General features: G+C 38.8%; 1 protein-coding gene and 3 non-coding genes across 17 annotated transcripts in view; 2 read left to right on the top strand and 2 right to left on the bottom strand.

The window, feature by feature from the left end:
- Rnf111 (ring finger protein 111) overlaps window positions 1–22,953 on the top strand; it is a 66,307-nt gene that overhangs the window by 28,033 nt on the left and 15,321 nt on the right. For 8 of the 14 annotated variants that reach the window (XM_076926199.1, XM_076926195.1, XM_076926196.1 and 5 more), the window contains 6 exons: window positions 255–1,141; window positions 4,587–4,713; window positions 9,051–9,214; window positions 10,284–10,478; window positions 14,555–14,871; window positions 17,130–17,385. In XM_076926199.1, the coding sequence (XP_076782314.1) occupies window positions 274–1,141; window positions 4,587–4,713; window positions 9,051–9,214; window positions 10,284–10,478; window positions 14,555–14,871; window positions 17,130–17,385 (1,927 nt within the window). In that variant the 5' untranslated portion in view covers window positions 255–273. The remainder of the gene's footprint in view (window positions 1–254; window positions 1,142–4,586; window positions 4,714–9,050; window positions 9,215–10,283; window positions 10,479–14,554; window positions 14,872–17,129; window positions 17,386–22,953) is intronic. The other 6 variants (XM_076926201.1, XM_076926202.1, XM_076926200.1 and 3 more) reach the window with 1 other exon arrangement.
- On the bottom strand, window positions 1,336–1,464 carry LOC143439892 (small nucleolar RNA SNORA20). Its single transcript, XR_013107895.1, has one exon. It is a non-coding gene; the product is annotated as a small nucleolar RNA SNORA20 (small nucleolar RNA).
- LOC143439866 (5S ribosomal RNA) lies at window positions 7,927–8,045 on the top strand. The gene has a single exon (XR_013107875.1). It is a non-coding gene; the product is annotated as a 5S ribosomal RNA (ribosomal RNA).
- On the bottom strand, window positions 22,777–22,883 carry LOC143439871 (U6 spliceosomal RNA). The gene has a single exon (XR_013107878.1). It is a non-coding gene; the product is annotated as a U6 spliceosomal RNA (small nuclear RNA).

The raw sequence follows: 22,953 nt of genomic DNA, 5'->3' as shown, positions 1-22,953 counted from the left end.
AGTTAGCAGGAATACTACAAGGCCCATTTGGTTACTAGAAGTTGTCAAGACTTGTGTACTAGTTAGCTGTGTCTGTGAACATGGATAGAAGCAGAAATACTAGAAGAGTTCATGAGAACAGTCAAGTGGCTAACTCTGCTTAGTCACACTGTCCCCAAGTGGAAGAATAGTTGCATTGTGACTTCTGAACACTCTAGTTGGTTGTGTAGTACAGATGTACTGAGTTCTTTAAATGCCTGACTTGTGTCTCCTAGGCCTTCTCTAAAGTTTCCCATGTCTCAATGGACTCCTGAATTTAATGAGCTCTACACCTTAAAAGTGGCTATGAAGAGTGGGACTCCTGATGTGCCCACTACACAAGAGAGTCTGAAGGCGGTCCTTCTGCACCCACAGCCCCTAGGGGCCACCAAGAGCTTCCCTGCAGAAGTGGAGATGATTAATAGCAAAGTGGGGAATGAATTCTCTCATCTGTGTGATGATTCTCAAAAACAAGAGAAGGACATGAATGGCAACCAGCAAGAACAAGAAAAAAGTGGTGTTGTGAGGAAAAAGCGCAAAAGCCAGCAGGCTGGCCCCTCATATGTGCAGAACTGTGTCAAAGAAAATCAGGACATCCTAGGATTGAGGCAACACCTAGAGACACCAAGTGATGAGGATAATGACTCTTCCGTCAGCGAGTGTCTGTCTTCTCCCTCATCTAGTGTCCATTTTGGGGACTTTGATACTGTGACTTCAGATGAGGATAAAGAAGTCTCAGTGAGACATTCCCAGCCTGTTCTGAGTGCTAAAAGCAGAAGTCACAGTGCAAGGTCCCACAAGTGGCCTCGGACTGAAGCAGAGCCTATGCCAAGTCTGTTGATGAAAAGACCCTGTTTTCATGGCAGTGCACTAAGGAGAGTCCCATGCAGAAAGAGGCTGGTGAAGAGCACACAGAGGACACAGAAGCAGAAGGAGAGGATGCTAGTGCAGAGGAAGAAGCGGGAGGCACTGGCTCAGAGGAAGTATGCTCTTCTCTCCAGCTCTAGTAGCTCCAGTGAGAACGACCTCAGCAGCGATTCCTCTTCCAGCTCTTCCACTGATGGAGAAGAGGATCTGTGTGCATCTGCCAGTGAGAACCCCAGCAACCTCACTGCTCCCTCAGGTGAGAAGGCTGGAGTGCAGTTGTAAAGTGCCACTGTACTTGTACCCAGTTCTTAAACAACAAGTTCTCTTAGCTTTTATTCTTTTTTTGAAGCTATTAGCATTTTTAATTAGTGAAAAGATTAACTGCAAACACCCTTGATACAGATTGAGTAAATCTAACTCATAAGACATTTAGACATAAGGCACCAAGAACACTGTCTAGACCATGTAGAAAAGACAAAACACACTTCAGCTGCATGTACAATGGCCCAATATTGTTTTATCTCGTATTTATAACCACTCCTTATCACTAACAGACTAGAGCAGCAAATTAATGGAAAACTCTTAGCTTTTATTCTTAAACAGTATAATCAGCTGTGTCAAACTATGACTTTGCCTCCAGATACTGAAAGAATTTCTAGAGACAAAAATTAAGACAATTGATTTTGTATGTGTGTGTAAGTTGGTTTTATAAGTAACTATTATAACTAAATGACAATAATGATGGCTACAATTACAGCATTGATGATGATTATGAGACAGAATCTCATGATGCAGCCTTGGCTGTCCTGGAATTCACTATGTAGACCAGGCTGGCCTTGAACTTGGAGAGCCATTTGCTTCTGCCTCCAGAGTGTGCCACAATGTCTGGCACATAACTAGATTAACTTTTAAATTGACTTATGCCCAATTTTTTCTTTTAGTATTCTTTTACTTTAGTGGTTATTTTTACAGGTAAAAATAATTTTCCCCATGTTTAATCCTATTAACATTTATAGTCACAGCAAAGTCTGCTTACTTTTTCTTTTACTGTCTTTTTGTTGCTGCTGTGCCAGAAGGCCCAAGGAGTTATATCCAGATCCTCTGCTCTCAACAGTGGTTGATGCTCTGAACGTGCTAGCTCCAGCCACAGTGCAGTTCTGAGAGTTTTGTGTTTCTCATTTAACCCTCTCCATGTTTTTCTGATTATAGCATTTAAAGAATCATTTTAGAATAGCTTATAATTCACAAGAAACTGAAATATTGATGATTAGCTGTTTTTTTTTTTTTTTTTTTTTATATCAGCTTTTTAAAAGAATTGTCTTCCTTGCATTCTTTGGAAGTAGTTTTCTTTCTCTCTAGATATATGAACACTGACATTAAAAGCATCATATGCCCAGTGACTGACAAAAGCCTCATTGGTAAAAACTGGACCTTGAGTCCAGGTCTGATGACTAAGTCAAGCATGCTTTAGTCAGAATAGTATTGGGGTCAGCTTAACTACTTTTATCTACCAGTGTCACTGTAGTTTTATACATGGGTATAACAGTGTGTGTCAGCATTGTGGACTAGTTGAGTGACTGATAGAAATCTGAGCCTTTTTAGTGCTTTTAAGAGCTATGATATAGCAATTTTACCTTATCCACCGCTTTTGCCAATCCACCTAAAATAAACTTAGTTTTGGATATTGTTTTACAAGCATTGGTTCATGTATCAGGTTTACCAGAATTCTGAAATAGTTCTCTCCTAATGCATCTTTATTACTTGGCTTCTAAATTTATTAAGAATTTCTGTTCATAAATAGAAAACCAAAATGAAGTGTCAGTTGGATTAGTAGCAATCTTGTTGGACATTGTGTTACCCTAACTTTAAAAAACCAAACACACACACACATACACACACACATTTATTTTGAGGCAGGATCTCACTGTGTAGTCCTGGCTGTTCTGGAACTCACTATATAGACCAGGCTATTCTCAAACTCACAGAAATTCTCTTGAATGCTGAGATTAAAGGCAGGTACCACCATGTCCAACAGAATTCAATTATTTTAAGATAATCTAATAAATTTAGGTTCAAGAGTATGCTCATTTTAGTGTTTTATTTCTGTTATTGTTCAGTGATCCCTACCTGACCCACCCACTGATTTGCTTAGTTTTGTTCATTTTAATTTTTTGATAATTATTTCATTTATTATTTTATTCTATATTTTGCTTAGATTTATGTTGTAACTAGAGTTACAGACTTGTGAGCCATTGTGTGTCCTGAAATTTGAATATAGATTCTCTGCAAGAGCAGCCAGTGATTTTAACCACTGAGCCATCTCTCCAACCCCTCATTAACTTAGTTTTTTTTGTTTTGTTTTTGTTTTTAAATATTATTTATTTTTATTTACACAATTACACTATAGCTGTCTTCAGACACACACCAGAAGAGGGTATCAGACCCCATTGCAGATGGTTGTAAGCCACCATGTGGTTGCTGGGATTTGAACTCATGACCTCTGGAAGAGCAGTCAATGTTCTTAACCACTGAGCCATCTCTCCAGCCCATTAACTTAGTTTTTAAACTTACTGTTTTATACCACTAAAATCTTAGAGTTTTCAGTCAAATATGCTTAGATATGCATATGAGACTTCTTATAACTCTCTCTCTCTCACTCACTCACTCACTCACTCACTCACTCACTCACTCACTCACTCTGTGTGTGTGTGTGTTATATCTACTTGGTGTGGTACACATTTGTGTGCATGCAGTTGGGTGTCTCATTATATTTTTAACCTGTTTAATTTATTTGAAAAGAGTTGGTGTCTTACTGAACCTTCAGCTCATTATTTGGCTGGGCTGGCTGGCCACTGAGCAACAAGTATCCACCTGTTCCCACATTGTACATAGATAGGTTCAGGGGATTTGGATTCATGTAGCTATCCAGCTGTTCTCAAGTTACCCATTAACATTTTTCCCCTATGGGTTTGAGATGGCCTCCTTGTTATATGTTGAATTTTGTTTTTATTTGGATTTACTATTGGAACTTTTTAAATATATGAATTTATTTACTGTATGTATGTGGGTTGTTGAGTGTGCGTGTAAAGGTCAAAGGATAATTTCTGGGAGTTGGTTCTCTCCTTCCATTGTTTGGGCCCCAGGGATAGAACTCAGAGCAGCACTCTTGGTAACAAAGTGCTTTTACCTGCTGAACCATCTCTCCAACTCCTGAAGGGAGTTTTAGTGTCTCATTTGTCTGTGTATTCCTACAGATGAACACACTTTGATAATAGAATCTTTACCATTTTCTTAATATTTTTGCTTATACTTTCAAATATGCTTTTTTCTCAGTTTGCTTATCTATAGAAGATCAAGTGTATAGGGTTCTTGGGATGTGGTTCCAGTTCCAAAGCTCATGCCTTTTGCTCCCACTCACTACTCATTCCTACCCAGAGTACCATTGACCACCAGCTTCTTTTATTCCCTTGTCTGCCTCTGCCTTTGCCCTCTGCTTAACATTTCTGAAGTTGGATTGGTTTTGACTATTTAGGCTCATTTGTTGGCTCTTCAACAGCAAAGCTGCTGTATAACTTCCCATTGTTTTTTTTATAATAATTTAATATGAAATTAGTTTAATACTCTTCAAGGTCAAGAGAAAAATTTTTGCATAGTGGTTAGCATATACATGCCTTTTAAACAGGTTTGCTTTTTGTTTTCAGGAAGTATTGATGAAGATGTTGTGGTGATAGAAGCTTCCTTCACTCCCCAGGTCACTGCCAATGAAGAAATTAATGTTACCTCAACTGACAGTGAAGTGGAGATTGTTACAGTTGGAGAAAGCTATCGGTGAGACTTTAGTTCTTAGTTGTATACTTGCACTTTTAAATGTAGATACTTTACCATGTTTATGGTACCAATTCCCTTCAGATCCTCAGCTTGATACAAAGCTACATTAGATTCACTTCGGGGAGACAGTAAAATTCACTATTGCAAATATTCTATTGCAGACCAGTGGAGCTAGAATCTCAGGGGATACAGTATTTTTATCATTGCCCCATTTGCTCTAAGTAAGCAACAGTTTTACTTAATATTTTTTAACATGGGCTTTTTCATTTGTAATACATAAAATCTATAAGCCATGAAGTTTGTGTTGTGAGTAAAGTATAAATATTGGGTATAATTCTGAATTTACAAATGAAGAAAACTTATTGATATAAAAACAGCACTTATTATTTGTGTATGTAAAGATTGTCCTCATTGTTAGGTGTGAAATTGTGCTTTTATGTTATAGGAACCAAGTTTAAGGCCCTTTATGATACTATTTTTCATTTAATCATGCTAATTAAGTTCTGTTCTAATACGTGAGTAGAAAGATGTCATTTGTTTAGATAGATATCTGAACATACGATGACTCTTTTAGAATTTCTTTTGATACCATGGCCCCTTGCTTGAAATGGAAAAGTTAATATTTTATTTACCCCATGCTTAAGTTGATAATAAATATTAATATTAGTGGTAAAGAGTTGCTCATTTGATATACCAGACTAGTCTGAGGATGAATATTAATTTTCATGTTGGAATGAGTTTGGAAGTACATTAGAGGATTTTCTATGCTTTTTTGGTGGAGTGTGGCTTCTAATGATATGAAAGTTTTCTCTTTCTCTCTTTTTTAAAGAATAAAAAATTTGGGGGAGGGTTATCATTTATTTGTATGGGTTTCACCTACATGGATGTATGTACATCATGTATGTGTTGTGCTATTGGAGGTCAGAAGAGGTCATCTGGTCCCCTGGAACTGGGGTTAGAGAGAGACTCCATGTGGGTGTTGGGATGACACCGATCCTCTGTAAGAGCAGTCAGTCCTCTTAACTGTTAAGTCATCACTCCAGCCGTCTCTTTGATTGTTTTTGGTTTTAAGGATTTTCCAAAAACAGGAAATTGGTACTCTACAGTGTGTCCCATAGGCTGTCACAGTTAGCCTGCCATTACTCACAGGCAGAGCACCAATTCAGTTTTTATGTTAGCTCTCAGCTGCTAGAAAGCAAGACCTGTTTACCTTGTGGAATTGGAGGTGCTTTTTTTTTATCAAACAGAAACATTTCTCCAACTAAGAGTGAACCTAGTCTCATGATCCCAGGTAGTTTCCTGTTAGTACCTGAAATGCACCTTTGTCATAGTTGGGCTGATTCTCTGCCCTTCTGGTGTAAGAGAACATTTTTGTCTGTCTCTTGTGTTAGGATTTGACAGTTGCCATTGTCATAGTGGCTTTGAAGACCTCTGTGAACACTGTTGCCTTATGTTTGTTCTAGAGCTCTATCCAGTAGTCTTGTCTGGAGGAAGAACAACCTGTGAGGCCAGAAAGAGCCATAAAGTAGACCTAGAGCTGCCTGCTGTTGATGGCTTCCCAGAGAAGATAAATAGACAGACAGACAGACCCCACGCTCATCGTAGGCTCTGGGCTTCTCAGGAAGATTTTTTTTTTTTTTTTTTTTTTTTATTTAGCCCCCTTTCCCCTGCCCATCTGACGCCAAGACAGGGTTTCTCTGTATATTTCTGGCTCTGTAGACCAGGCTGGGCTCAAACTCAGAGAGTTCCATCTGCCTGTCTCTGCCTCTGTCTACCAAATGCATATACCACCACCACTCAACTTAATTTAGGTTATTTTTATTTTTTAGATTTATTTTATGTGTGTATTTTGTCTGCATGTATTTCTGTGCAGTACATGTGCCCACATAAGTCAGGAGAGTATGTTGGATCCTCTAGAACTGGAGTGCTGATGGCTGTGAGCCACCATGTAAATGCTAGGAACGGAATCAGGGTCCTTTACAAGAGCAAGGAATGCTATTGACTTCTGAACTGTCACTCTCTCTCCCAGATAGGGTGTGTGTATGCGCGCACGCGCGTGAAGCATGAACATATATCTGCCTGCCTGGTCTGTGTTGTATGTCTCAGTCTTTTTGTCTGTCTATGCATGAGTATGTGCACTTGAATGCAGGTATTCACAGCGGCCAGAAGAGGATGTCAGTTCCTTTGGAAATGGAGTTAAAGATAGTTATGAGTCACCTGATGTGGGTGCTTGGAACCAAGGATCCTTTTCAAGAACAGCAAGTGCTCCTAACCACTGAGTCACTTCTCTAGTATCCCTTTCTCAGAAGTTTCTAATGAGGATATTTGTCCTCATAGAAATCATTTTTATCTCAGGTTTGTTTACAATGATGGCTCATGATATGCAGTGCTTTTTCATATATGCATTGTCTTAGGAATTACCTTTCTTATTCTTGTCTCTTCAGAAGTTTAGGTTTTGAATTCCTTTTTAAACTCCTGGGCTTTAGTGTTATTAAAGATCGTTCATCCCACTTTGGATTTTTGTATATTTTTCTTAATGATGGCACCCTTACTAACTTTGCATTTAGGAACACAGTGCCTAGTGGATCTGACTCACATTTGTCACATGTGCTGATGGCAAACTTAAAATATTCATAGTTTTATGCTTAGTCTGAACAGACAGAAGACACAAACTGTAACAACAGCTTGTGACTTATTTGCCTCATTTTTCAAAAGCAGATTTAGTTGTTCTCCTGAAGCCTTGAGTGGGTTAAGAATATTAGCATACTATTGGAAAATATTGTCATCATTATTATGAATCCTTAAAAAACATCTAAATGCCTGTGAGTGATTGAAAAGAGGGCAGTGCCATTCACTTATTTAAGGTTGTGATTGGATGCTTTAAAGTAGTTCAAGCAAGTAATGCTCTCCTATGACTCACACATTCATAAACTAGCCAGTGCTTTCATCTTTGCCAACTCCAGGGACTCTCTCTTCTGTCTTTATACTTCTGTGTATTATGTTAGGAGAGGACCAGAAGCTTGGCTTGTTATAAGGTTTAAATTCCACAAACCTAGCTTGGGGCATGATTATACAGATATGACTGTGTGTCTTATTTGGGATTTGTGTGTGAGTGTTTCTTTATTATAGTGAATAACTTGGGATGTTGGAGTGTGTCTTAGGCCTTTACTGCTGTGAACAGACACCATTGCAACTCTTACAAGAACAACATTTGTCTACGGCCATACCACCCTGAACGCGCCCGATCTCGTCTGATCTCGGAAGCTAAGCAGGGTCGGGCCTGGTTAGTACTTGGATGGGAGACCGCCTGGGAATACCGGGTGCTGTAGGCTTTTAAAAGTAAAAAAAAAAAAAAAAAAAAAAAGAACAACATTTAATTGGCTGGTTTACAGGGTCAGAGGTCAAGGCAGGAGCATGGCAGCATCCCAGCAGGCATGGTGCAGGCAGAGATGAGAGTTCTACATCTTCATCTAGTGGAAGACTGGCTTCTAGGCAGCTAGGATGAGGGTCTTAAAGCCCCACACCCACATTGACACATCCACCCCAACAAGGCCATACCTATTGCAACAGGGCCACACCTTCTAATGGTGCCACTTCCTGGACTGAGCACATACAAGCCATCACACAGTACATGGTAATAGTCACTTATAATCCAAGTGAGTATCTAAAACAGTGGCGGTTAAGAGCAGTGTTCCTGTCTTTTCATATTTCTGAACAGTTGATCTGACTTCATCTATTGTCTGCTTTGGTCCTCTGGTACCTTCATTTAGCAGCTTATTCAGGGCCTGTCATTGCATTGGTCATTGTTTTTAATCCTGTGATCATTATTTCTTGGGGGAAGTCTTGCATGAAGAATTTAAGTGTTTTATAAGATAAGCTTGTGGAATTTTAGAGTGACTGATAAAGGATCCACCCTTCATTTATGTAGTTGCCTGCAACTATGGTTACCGGGTTCTCCTGAGAGAAAGTCTGGGAATTAACGGGAATGGAGGGCGAGAGAAATGTGGGACCAAGAGAAAGTATTCTGATCAAGGCCCAAAGTTTAATAATTTGCTTTCAAATATAAAGGGGAAGCCCCGCCCCCCAGAGTCTCTTCTCGGTTCAGCTCAGGGGCTGGGCAAGGAGATAGCAGTCCTGAAGGTGTCAAGGCTAGCTCAGCAGGCAGTCCATTCTTCTTAGCTCAGGTAGCAGGCTCCAAGGCACCAAGGCTGGTAATGTAATGCATCTCAGGTCCTACTGTTGCTTGGTCTATTGTGGTAAAAAGGCTCGTAGGCCTGCTCAGGCCTGGGGAAGGGCACACATTTATGTTTACTAACTTGATGCTGGCATCATTTAAGGTCTCGTTCAACCCTTGGGCACTCCAGATCTCATTGGAGCCAAGGTTCAAGTTCGAATACAGGACGGCCACAGGAGCCTCGAAACCGCAGTAGGATCTCTACGGTTATACAGCCCCTGAGGCAGAATGCAGCAGAAGTTGTGGACCTTACTGTTGATGAAGATGGTAAGTTGGAATTGTAGCTATTGGGTTATGAAGAAAATTTGACAAAATATCTTAAATGACCATTTTATGATCCGATGTTTGAAATTTATCTTAGTCATAAGTTAATTTTTACTGGAAAATATTGATGTGTTATTATTCTTAAAATCTTATGTGTGTTTACTTACATTTATAGAATTTTAGAAACAAAGACATGGAAAATGAGATTAACACAAATATTAAAAGTCATAGCTAGTGTTGTGAAAGTGGTTGTAAAGGGTGAGAATGAGGTATGTTATAAATAGTCGGGTTTTGTCCTGTTAGTTCTCTGTAGACATACCTTTGCATTATTAGTTTTCCTGTAAGGACATGGAGAGTGGTTAGGAGCTTAGCATTGTCATAGTGTGCTGAAATCATAAGCACTGGCTGGGTAGCCTGGCTTGGAATTATGCTGTGCCAGAGAGTGCAGTTTGTTGCTTGAATGTGTGACAACGTGGTCCAGGGTCTTTGTTCTAACTTTTTTTCTTTGTCATAAATAGACCAGAAAAGTTAGCAGGTACTGAGAACTATTTTCTCTTGGTACTGGGGATCAAACCCAGGGTGTCTAGGGAGGTTCAGGGTATGCTGTCTTTATGGGAGCAGACCAGCTAGGTGTCTGCCCCAGCAAAAAGTTCCAAGCGAGGTGCAGAAGGGGAGTGATACTTAGGAGGGGTGGGGTTTGGGTGGGTTGCAGCTCTGGGGCTTAGAGTTGTGGGGGAGTGTTCTTACCAGCTGCTCTAGGAAGGTTCAGGATAAGGTGTCTTCATGGGAGCAGATCAGCCAGGTGTCTGTCCCAGACAAAAGGACCAAACTAGGGCAATGTTTGCTTTTTTATTCTAGTCATTATTGTAGTGAGATTAACTTCTCCATGTGTGGGGCATATACCTATAAGCAACACTTGGTAGGCCACAATAGGAGGAATTCTGAGCTCAACCTATCTCTATATAGCAAGAAACTGTTTTAAAGGAAAAAAAATAAGTTGCTAATTCAAATTAAAATACAACCATTCTTTAGTCTTCTGTGAAATGCTAAGTTGATGTTTTATGTTTTGTAGAACCTACTGTAGTACCAACCACTTCTGCTAGAATGGACTCACAAACTACTAGCGCTTCCATTAACAATTCAAATCCATCTACCTCTGAGCAAGCCTCTGATACTACTTCATCTGTGGCCAGTAGCCAGCCTTCCACAGTGTCAGAGACTGCAGCTACTCTTACAAGCAATAGTGCAACTGGTTCTTCTGTGGGCGGTATGTAAGAATGTTGGGTACTGTTTTCACAGTGTTTGCAAGAATGTATTCTTATACAGTGAGGTACTTCATGTTAGCAAAACAATATCAACAAAGTAAAAAACAGTCCTTAGAATGTAATAAAAGTATTTGTAAGTCATGTCTGATGAGGGTTCTAATACCAGAATACATAAAGCACTCTGAAATAATAAAAACACAGCAGCCTAATTTAAAAATGGACAAAGTATTTGACCAGACACTTTCCAAAGACCGGTGAATCCCATGCAGAGATGCTGATCATTACTGTTGATTCATGGGATATGGTTGAAACCATGTTGAGATACATAGTGACTTCACACCTACACAGGTGTCCATAATTTAAAAGAACAAAGAGAAGCAGAATCACCAGAACTGGTCACAGATAGAGAAATTGGAACTCTAGTGACATGACATGCTGGTAGAATGCAGAAGGTACAGCTGCTGCGTAAAACACTGGCTGCTCTTCATGAAGTTAAACAGTTCCCTCATGGCCCACCAGTTCTCCTCCTAGGCATGTTCTGAAATCAGGTAAGATGAGGATAGGAGTTTTAAAGTTTTCCATGATGACATTTTCTCTATTTTGTTGTTGCTCCTTGTTCTGCTGGCATTATACATAAGAAGTGTTGCCTAACCCAAGGCCAGAAGAAAGAAGTGTTTATTTGGTTTGAGCTAAGGGCTTCATATGTGTTGAGTGTGTTTTATTTATTTATTTATTTATTTTTGTTTGTTTGTTTGGTTGGTTGATTGTTTTGTTTTTAAAGATATGTATGTGAGTACACTGTCTTCAGACACATCAGAAGAGGGCATCAGATCCCATTGCAGATGGTTGTGAGCCACCATGTGGTTGCTGGGAATTGAACTTCTAGAAGAGCAGTCAGTGCTCTTAACCTCTGAGCCATCTCTCCAGCCCTTGAGTGTGTTTTCTATCTCTGAGCTACATAACTGTCCTAAAGAGTTTTGTATTTTCAGTGCTGATCACATTATTTATTTTTTTCAGTTAGCAGTTATATTGCTGGTTCTCTCTCAGTAGCTTAAGTCAACTTGATTTCTCTGATGGACAGTAGTACCAACAGGAACTTACTTTACTAATAAGGACACACACAATAGATGCTATAGCTCATAAATTGACTATTGCTACTTTTAATGAGCACTTTATGTTCTGTAATACAGTTTCCTTTAATTCTGATAAGATCTTTGTGACTTTCATCAAACTGGAAAATGGCTGGATTCAAAAAGACTCTTTTCTGGAAGAAAACTAAAGACAGAATTGAGAACTATTCATGGAAGGATTTCCCATGGATATCTTTCAAATGCCATGTTCTTTGAAAAGAAATGTGGGCAGAGGCAAATTTATTTTTTATTACTTTATTAAGTGCATATTCTTCCTTGGTACTTTACATACTTTTTTCTTTTTTAAACTTGGTACCCATGGAAGCCAGAAGAGGGCATCAGATCCCCTGGAACTGGATTATAGACAGTTGTGAGTCACTATGTGGTTGCTGGGAACCATCTAGAAGACCAGCTGGAACTCTTAACTCCTGAGCTATAGCCCCTTTTATGTGATTTCATGTTATCATTTAATACTTAAAAATGCCTTGGTATTGGCATTATATTTCCAACTTTATATAAGAAGATATTTCAAAAGTTAAATATTTTGATTGGGGTTCATAGTATCTTTGTGGTAAGGATTTCAACTCTCCATTCACGTCTCTCCTGAGAGCATTAATACTCATATTTCTACCTACATTTTATAATCACCTTACAGCTTTTATTTATGTATATCTACTTATTTTTAGTACCTTCTGTTTCATTTCTTAGGCGCTAACTTCACTGTAGTTCCTGACAGTTCATTCTTGATATTATACTATACCATCTTTGAGACAGATGTTTGTCCCAAGTCAAATTGTTGTACAGAAACTTGATAAAAGTGGCATATATAGTTACTGAATTAAAGCAGTTGAATTGTATTTCCCCTTATGTACAAGATCATATGGAATGTCAGTTCAGCTTTCTACCTATCACATGTTCCCTGCATATCCAAATAACTAAATGGTTAGTTTAGTTATTTAATTAGTTAATGACCAGTTAACTTTCAGAGTGACGACTTTTAGAGTGATGAGTTAGGCAGTTAGTTAATGACCAGGTGCTGTGCAGGCAGCTGCCTCCGTAAATGCTGATTACTTCATTAGTAGGCGTTTGGTAGTGATTTACCCTCCATGTCTTGTTAGTTCTTCTCCTCTCCCCCATGATTTTCTAAATCTCTGTCCTTTTCCTCAAGGCTTTCATCTTTCATGGGAAGGAAGTTAAAGAATAAATTCTCAGGCATGTGCTCCTATAATACCTGATGATATTAACTTTGTAAAAAAGCCTTTGTGTGTTTAAGCTTGCAATTCTTTCTAAATGCCTGATCCACTACTAACTGACTGTTTATTCAGAATCCCTGTGTCTGTGTTCTATCTCCAGCCTTAACCTTGTGTTTTGTCTTTGTTTTCTTCACCAGTTTCATTTTCTAGTATATGTACAGGTACTCCTGCAGTCTCTGTGTGTACATGTTATGGGTTTCCATTCTACATTTTTTTATTATTAAAGTTATATATCGTGTGTGTGTGTGTGTGTGTGTGTGTGTGTGTGTGTGTGTGCGCGCGCGATCACGCACACGTTCGTGCATGTACATATTCACACCAAGGTGAGTGTGGAAGTTACAGAACAACTTGGAGAGGACAGTTTTCTCTACAATTTGGTATCTAGGGATTAAACCCAGGTCTTCAGACTCAGTGGCAAGTGCTTTCACCCATTGTCCGGCCCCTGTTCTTTCTTTAATCTGCTTCTGACTTCTTTCAGAGTGATGAGACATGTGCTGTATGCCTGGTAACAATCTTCTTATGCCTGTCTTCTTCCTAGGCCTTTCCTTGGCCTCTGTTTCATAGTTGCAGTTTTCACCTGCACCAGGAAGCCGATGATTTCCATTCTGTGATTTTTTTACACCATTGTCCTTGTTTTAAAATTTATATTCAACCATGTTTGGACATCTTCCCTGCACCATTCTGGTGTCACCTTCAAACTCTTACTCCAAACAGCTCACTTTTTTAGCCTGTGCATATACAGGAAGCATATGCTTCCCATCTGCTGTATTTGCATGTTCAGCAAATAGTTGATAATGTGCTACCAGGTGTTTTTCTCCCAGTGTGATTAGACATAAATCTTCATTCTAACAGATTAACAGATTACATATGGCATGTGTATCCCCTCCACAAACAACACATAATAAAAACAATAATAGTTATTATTATAAAAGTAAAAAGCAAAAGTGTTCAGCCCCATGATTGGACCCCAGTCCCATTGACCCCTGCATTTTATGTTCAGTGTTCAGTAATTAATTAGGTTCTCATTAGTCACATTTTGATATCCAAATCAGTCTTATCTGAGTTTGGATAGCAGAGGAAATGAAAGGATTGGCAGATAGTGGTCCTGCCAGATACTCATTGAGGTGTATGTTACGACTTCAAGTATAGTTGAATATACCCAGCAGACTACAGTATTGGAAAGTACTACTGGTTAAAGGGATTTAGAAGATCTTTTTCTTTATAGCATATAGTGGAAGAATTCACATGATATTTTTGAAACTTTATTGCTAAGAGATATTAAGAAAAGATAATCTCTTGTCAGATTTATACATCATGATACATATGAACTCCCTGCAGAATTTATATTCTCAGAAAAATCATAGTGGAAATGCTGCACAGCATTGAATACTGTGTGTGTTAAGCATATGGCACCATTATATGCTTTTTATTTTAAAAATTAGACCATTGATGTGTGCATGTGTGTATGCACATACATGTGCAGTTCAGAAGATAACTTGAGGTAGTCATTTCTCTCCTATCTTATAGGTCCCAGGAATCTAACTTAGGTGGTCTGACTCAGCAGCGACCTCCTTACTATGCTGATCAGTCTCACTAGTCCACTATCACATTAGATTTCTATTTCCAGATTGATACACAGTACTTATTTTTATGCAGTGATATTTGATCATTCTTTGCATTTGTTTCTGTTTCAAGATGACGTGAGGAGAACTACATCTAGTGCTGTCCCAGAAAGTGGTCCTCCTGCAATGCCAAGGCTACCTTCTTGCTGCCCCCAGCATTCACCGTGTGGAGGGACATCACAGAGTCACCATGCATTAGCACATCCACACTCAAGTTGTTTTCAGCAGCATGGCCACCATTTTCAGCATCACCACCACCACCACCATACTCCCCATCCAGCTGTCCCAGTTTCTCCTTCCTTCAGTGACCCCGCTTGCCCTGTGGAAAGACCTCAAGTACAGGCGCCTTGTGGAGCAAATAGCAGCTCTAGTTCCAGCTACCATGACCAGGTGTGTGGGTTTTACAAGTCATTTCCTCCTCCCTTTCCCCCTTCCCTTCCCTTCGTTTTTTTTTTTTTTTTTTTTTTTTTTTTTGTGTTGTGTTCATAAAGAAGTCAAAAGCTCTAGTGATGTATTTTAGTGTATGTGTTGCCAAAATGAGTTTGTCTATAAACTAAGCCATATTCTTTTTGTTTGTCTGTTTGTTTGTTTGTTTGTTTTTTGAGACAGGGTTTCTCTGTGTAGCCCTGGCTGTCCTGGAACTCACTCTGTAGACCAGGCTGGCCTCGAACTCAGCCTGGTCTGAGTTCGAGGCCTTTTTGACTGGAGTCAGTAGGTGACTGTCTTTACCAGTTCCAGTCAGTCACCGTAAAACAGTGGTTCTTAACCTGTGGATCATGACTCTTATTAGGGGTTGGACAACCCTTTCTTTTACAGGGGTCACCTAAGACCAGTAATAAACACAGGTATTTATGTTATTATTCTTAACAGCTGCTTCTTAAGAAGTAGCAATGAAAATAGATTTCTGGTTGGGTGTCACCACAGCTCGTGGGACTGTGTTAATGTGTTGCAGCATTAGACGGGTTGAGAACCACAGGTTTAAAGGAAGGGTTGGCTCATCTCAAAGTTGTCTCATGGACAGCATACTGGTGTTGATAGAGATAAGCCCCAGAAATCGCCCTCTCTGCCTCCCCATTGCTGAGATGATAGGTGTGCACTTAGCTTTTCATGTGGGTTCTGGAGGAATCAAACTCATGTCCTCATGCAGAACCATCTTTCTATCCATGGTTGACACTGTTCAGGGATAAGATCTTCACTATGTAGGTTAGGCTGCCCTTGCTTCTCTTACCTGAGGGCTAGAGTGACAGGTATATCAACTATACCTGGTCAAATCCATTATGAAAGCTACAACTGTACTGAACCTAACTAGTAGACATTGTGTTTAAAATATGTAAAAAATACCAACAACAAAAGCAAAAATCCCCAACAATTCTTGCTTTGTAATCTGCTTTAGAGTAAGATCCAAAACTTAGGGTTTTACATAACTAGCACATAGTTATATATATTTCTCTATGTGGTATTTTGATACATGTATATAATGCGGGATAACAGAGTAAGTAGCCTTCATGTCCATCACAAAAGTCGTCATTTCCATGTAGGGAACATGAAGACTCTTATAGTTATTCTGAGATACTCATTGTTGGTGGCTATAGTTATCCTCCTGTATACCTTGAACTTTGCAAGCCACATACTTTAATAGGAGAAAATGTTAACTCTTTCTAACTCATTCTGTATATCAGGCTGGACTCTAACTTGTAGAGATCCTGCTACCACTGCCTCGCAAGTGTGGGACTTGAAGCTCTGAGCCACCATGTCCTGTTTGGTTTTGTTTTGTCTTGTTTCACTATTAGAGTTTTAGTCTGTTAAAACAATGTAGAAATTTTTGACAGACAGATTGTTAATAGAATTCTAATATTCTTAGTGCTGTGATAACATACTGTCTCTGGTTAGAATTTCAGAGTAAAGCAGGTGTGTTTTCTTTTTTCCTTTTTTTTTGTTTTGTTTTGTTTTGTTTTTGTTTTTGTTTTTGTTTTTCGAGACAGGGTTTCTCTGTGTAGCCCTGGCTGTCCTGGAACTCACTCTGTGGAACAGGCTGGCATCGAACTCAGAAATCTGCCTGCCTCTGCCTCCCAAGTGCTGGGATTAAAGATGTGCGCCACCACCGCCCGGCGCAGGTGTGTTTTCAAACCTTCTGTTCTCAGTTGTAAATAATGCAAGAGAAATCAATCTTTAAATTTTTTTTCCAAATTGTGTGTGTGTGTGTGTTTGTGTGTGTGTGTATATATTCTTGCTTGTCTTTATGCACCTTGTTTATGCAGTCATGTCCAGGGAGGCCAGAAAAGGGCCTCAGATTCTCAGATCCCCTGGAACTGGAATTTCAGGGAGTCGTGAGCTACCTACTTTGGGTGCTAGAACCTAGGTCTTTTGTAAAAGCATCAAATTTTTTAAACCAATGAGCTATCTCTCTGGCCCAAAGAAATAAATCTTACAGTAACATTAGTTAAATGCTTATCTTGTATTTTATACTTAAAGTTGAAGCTTTATACAGTATTTTCTTTGTGTTTGATTTTTGTCATACAAAGAATTGCCATTTCCAAATTTATTGAAGACCTTTTCCTAGAGAGCTCTAGGTATATTTTTGTCATGTGATAAGAAATGATGTTTTCATGAAACTTTAGAAAGGTAAACTCTAATTGTTCTTTACCCAGCAGGCGTTGCCAGTCGATCTGAGCAACAGTGCTCTCAGGACTCATGGAAGTGGGGGTTTCCATGGTGCATCTGCTTTTGACCCCTGCTGCCCTGTCTCTTCTTCCCGGGCTGCAGTCTTTGGCCATCAGGCTGCTGCTGCCCCAACTCAGCCATTATCAGTAGATGGCTATGGCTCCGGCATGGTTGCACAGCCCCAGCCCCAGCCACCGCCACAGCCTTCGCTCTCGTCATGTCGGCACTACATGCCACCTCCCTGTAAGTATGAATTGAGAGGGCAAAGAACTAGAGTGTGAAAATGGGCCATTGTAATTCTCCCCTGTAATTATAGTGATCCTAGTTTATGAGTTTTAGTCAGCTTAAAAATGTACTTATTTATTTTTCCCATACAACTGTCTATGAAGTTGAGTTCTATTGAGTGGTACCTTATATTCTTAAGCAAGAAACTTTTAAGGAATTTGGCTTTAGTTTTTAAGAATATGGAGAAATGTGAAAGTTTCATAGCATTTCTAGGCACAGTAAAGGAAATTTGTATGAGAACTCTCAAGTTTTATTCAGAGAATAAACTAAGACATAAGAGAGAGGGCTGTAACAGAATGTCTTGCCATTTGGAAAAAGAGTTGTATAAGTCATTTGAAATGGACAACTACAACAGAACCAGGCATGGCAACTGTAAGGAAACTGGAATCTATTAGAGTAAAACTGATAAATATCTTTGGGCTATGTTACATAGTACTTTCTTTGAGTTTTAGCTCATTATAAAATGGAAGCTTAACAAATACTGTGATAATAACTTATGCTGAGAATGAGTTGGTAAGGAAGCTGTCTTTTATGTTAGTTCTGTGCATTTCAGTTATTTTTCTTGAGTTTCTTCTACTTCAGTAGTAAAATCTCATCCTTGCAGACACAGCTGGTAGAATCAACCAAATTTGAACAATAAAACTAATGACATATTATTTGAGTCTCACTATTACAACGTAAAATACAAAGTTTGAGTTGGAACATGTTTAGAGACAGAATTTGTTTTGCAAAGATTTGATCAGTTGATGTGAGCACTAACTATTCTGTTACATTTGTTGGTAGTCCTCAGTCCACCCTTCCTACTCAGACCTCAGTGTGGCTTCCTGTTCTTCCCTTTTATCTAATAGGCAGATGATGTAATTTGACCAATAAAGATCGATGTTTTCGACTTAAAGTAGTTTTATGTACATTACAGTGTGTTATGTACGTTATACAATGTTTAAACCAGAATATTGTAAAATGAAAACTAAAAGCTCTTTTTCCTGTCTTGTTAATCTTAGTTCCTTTAAAAAACATGAGCCTTTTCATTATACAGCATTCTATGTTTTTCTTTGATTTAACAATACCTTGTTACTTTCTCACAATACTGACTCAAAAAACTCAGTAGTGTTTGTGTTTTTTCACTCCTTTTCCTTACTGATTTTTTTAAAAACACCATTGGATCATTCCGTTATATTAAATCTACTCTCTCTTGGTGAGTATTTAGGTTGTTTGCAGTTGCTTGAGTCTTTCCATAGCCAAACAAATACACTTTCAAGTCAATGCTGTTAAATTTCCCTTCACGGGATCATCCAGTTTATATTTGTTATTGGGGGCTCTGTGAGCAAAGATAGGATTTGACTTTTCCCATGTGAGAGACATCTTGACTGATGGCCCTGTTGCTTTTCCTCAGTGGAGTGTATTTGTTATCTGTTTAGGTTCCCTGCCTCTCCATTTCCCTTTAAAAGACATCCCTAGCATAATTTATGTATAATACATGCTGTTCGCCTTTCCCCTTTTCACTGAAATTGTACTGGAAAAAGTGGTTGAAGGAAAACAACTGGGTTTTACATGAAATGATGGTCTGAGTGGACTTCCCAGCTCTGATGAGTTAGCTTAGTGACTTTGGGAGAGTTATTTACCACTTTTATTTTCAGTTTCTTCACATTGGCAAAATGGGAATAATTCTGATTGGCTATAGCTTACAAAATTTTGATCCAACGTTTTCCTAACATAACTGTGCTTGCACACTACAAGCACAGTTATGTTAGGAAAATGTTTCTTTGCTTTTTGAAAGTGCATGGGCTTGAGTAAGCAATGAAACTACTTTGTTTGGAAAGCCATCTTTGAAATGTTTTGTGATCTATAAAGCTGTGCTGTTAGATGATAGAACTAAAGCTATCTGCTATTATGTAGGAAGGCGTTTGAGTCAGTGTCTTAATTATGTGCCCTGGTACTTTTGATCTACGTCCTGCCTGAGTCTTCTGAATGCTCAGATACGAGCATGTAGTGCCACATGAAAAGGGGCTCCTCTTCAGCCATGGAGCCATGGTGCACACTGTGTGACTGTTTAGTGCACTATTTAACTATGGAGTTAAGCAGTCTTGATGCTTTAAGTGACAAGTGGAGATTTTTTTTTAACCAAAATTTCCTTTATATAAAGTATTAAAATACAATCAGTTTTCTAAAATAAAATCATAAGTATATAGTTGTATTTATAAGTAAGCTAAGTCAAAAGCTGTATAATAAAGAGAAGCAACAGTGGAGCAAATGTAAGTTTGAATGAAGACACTGAATTCCCACATTTTATCAAGCATCATAAACCACCAATTTTAGCCTGTCTCTTGTACATTAGTCTGTATTCACATTCCTTGCATCTGACTTGATTCCTGGATTTTATCTCATTTTCAGTGTGACACTCTCCACAAACATATATATTATCAGCTGCTGCTTTGGGGGTTGAATGTCTGTCTGAGTGTCCATTGATGTTGCCTCTGAAGCTCGAAGAAGCTTCCCTTGTCTGTGACAAGTGGAGCTTTTAGGAAGAAATTTCAAGAATTTATTTTAAATTTTATACATAGTTGATAGGCATGTATATACTTATATACTTAAACAGATTTTTTAACTTGGTAAGAACACCTATAAACTTTCAGAGGAAAATGGATTTAATGGCACATGCCTGTAATTCTAGCACTTAAGAGGCTGAGACAGAAGACTCTTAAATTTGAAGCTAATCAGGGCTACTTTGTGAGACCTTGTGATGAGAAACCAAATCAAAACATAATAAAAGTAACGAGAAAGAATTGGGACTGAAGAGCAGGTGGCCTGTGCAGGCAGCAGGCTGTCTCTTAGAATGTTTGCTTAAGAGTTCTAAAACTTTGTAAACAGAACTTTGACCTGGAAAAGTCATGAACACAGTGTTGAAAGGTTCTGGAAGCTGCTGGACATTTGATGTGAGTTGGAGAGAGGTGATTAGCAATAACCTGCTTTATCTCCTGACTTCTGGGGCTGTGTGCCTTCTTGAAGAGTAAAGCATTGATTTAGTAAAAAGTCTATGAGAAAATTGTTTGAAAAGTGGTGTTGGGCAAGAAAAATAGTTTTAAAAATTATAAACCATGCTGAGAATACTGCCATTTAGTTCTCTGCCCTCTATACGTATGAATTCATGTGTGCCCACTGACACACAAATAAATGTAGTTTTACAAATTAAGAAAAAATAATAACTTATAAGACAGTTCTCTGTAAGGGAACTAGAGAATAACTGTAGCTCCAGACTAGATACCTAGAATATCCCCCAAATGATGGGTTGGGAAGGGCTGTCAGTCAAATGCATGCTGTGCAAGCCTGAGGACCTGAGTCCATCTTCAGAACCCATGGGAAAAGGCTTAGTTTGGTGGTGTGTGCCTGTAATACAAGTGCTGGAAGACCAAGACTGGAAGATGCCTAGGGTTATTGGCCAGCGGATTAACCTCACTGAATCATTGAGCCCCAGTTCCCAATGAGAAAACCTCTCAAAAAATAAAAGTGGAGAGTTGCTCTAGTTAGGGTTTGTTTCTGTTGCTGTTATGAAACACCAGACCAAAAGCAACTTGTAGAGAAAAAGATTTATTTGGCTTGCACTTGTACATTGCTGTTCATTATTGAAGGAAGTCAGGACAGGAACTTAAGCAGGGCAGGGACCTGGAGGCAGTAGATGATGCAGGAGCATGGAGGGTTCACTTTCTGGCTTCCTCCTCTTGGCTTGCTCAGCCTGCTTTCTTATAAACCTATGACTACCAGCCCAGGGATGGCACTACCCACAGTGGCCTGGGTGCTCCTCCCTCAGTCACTAATTTAAAAAAAAAAAAAAAAAAAGCCTTACAGCTGAATCTCTTATAGGCATTTTTTCAATTGAGGTTTCCTCCTTTCTGATAATTTTAGCTTGTGTCAAGTAGATATAAAACTGGCCAGCACAAGAGTTAATAACTACATTCCATGTCTAACTGGCTTACACACACACACACACACTCACACGCACTCACATATGTGTACTGCAAGAGCATGTGCACATAGACGAAATGTGCAGACTATAGAATATTGTCTTACTAGGCATGGTGGTATACCGTTTAATCCCAGCACTCAGGAGGTAGAGGCAAGTAGATCTTGTGAGTTTGAGGCCAGCCTGGTCTACAGAGTGAGTTCCAGGACAGCCAGGGTTAAATAGAGAAACTTTGTCTTGAAAAACAAAAAAACAAAACAAACAAAAATAATTCCCTAATAAAATGAAATTGGTACTAAGATCCGAGGGTTTTTTTTCCTTATTTTTCTTATTTTTTTTCATTGTGTTGCTTGCTTTGAATTTTTCTCCTACGTTAATCTGAACTTTCTAGTAACTGAGATTGTAATGATATATTATGCCAAACTTGACTTGTTTTTTTGAGGTCAAACAGTAACTCTTTATTACAATGGCTGTGACCTGACTGTGGCTTCACAAAGTGCATCCAGGAGAGAAACAGGATCACATTAGGAGATAGTATTCTTACTGCAGCTTTTCACTGGCTTTTTGTCAGGCAGACCTTTCTTCTTCAAGTTCACTTGAATGGGCTACATTCATTTTCCTACCCAAGGTTTTGTTGTTCTTTTCCTGGAGCATACTCTTCTGTCTCTTTTCCCTGATTCATACAAGTTTCCTTTAGTTCTCCCTAGAAATGTTACTCCTTCAAAAATAAATTCCCTGGATCTACTCTGTTCCTCCCACACCAAAAGCCGCTGTCTTCAGGCTGCCCGGCTAGGTTTTCTTTATAAAACTTCCTGGGATATTTATCATGGCTGTAATTATGTTTAATTATATTTAATTACAATAGATTTTTAATCAATTGTTTATAATCTTGATGTTTTTATCCTTTTCTGATGAATATCTAAGCAGGTCCACTGATGTCCACATCCTAAAAATCCCTAATGGAACCAAACTCCAGCATATTTGGTCAAGCTGATTGTACAGTGGAGAGTCTTTTTTTTCTTCCCCAATCTAGTATTAAAACATTCTATTGGCATAATTATTTATATAATACATGCAAGTATTAAGGTCAGTTCTAGGTTGAGGAACTAACAATATAATAGATGCAAATAGTCAAGGAACAAGCAAGACAATAAACACAAATAGTTAAAGAACAAGCAAGGCAATTAAAAAAAAATATATGGAGGGTCTGGAGAGATGGCTCGGAGGTTAAGAGCAGTGACTGCTCTTCCAGAGGTTTTGAGTTCAATTCCAAGCAACCACATGGTGGCTCACAACCATCTGTAATGAGATCTGATGTCCTCTTCTGGTATGTCTGAAGAAAGCGACAGTGTACTCACATATATAAAATTAAAAAAAAAAAAAGTTTAAAAAAAATTATGGAACTCTTCACGAATTTGCGGGTCATCTTTGCGCAGGGGCCATGCTAATCTTCTCTGTATCGTTCCAATTTTAGTATATGTGCTGCCGAAGCAAGCACGACTTTTTTTTTTTAATGTCAAATAAATGCAGGTTTCTCAGAGAGGTAAGCATTTCTCTTTTTCTCTCTT

Source organism: Arvicanthis niloticus, chromosome 27 (genome assembly GCF_011762505.2).
Source record: "Arvicanthis niloticus isolate mArvNil1 chromosome 27, mArvNil1.pat.X, whole genome shotgun sequence".
NCBI lineage: Eukaryota > Metazoa > Chordata > Mammalia > Rodentia > Muridae > Arvicanthis > Arvicanthis niloticus.
The sequence above is the reverse complement of the archived record's forward strand: the minus strand, read 5'-3'. Positions and strand labels throughout refer to the sequence as shown.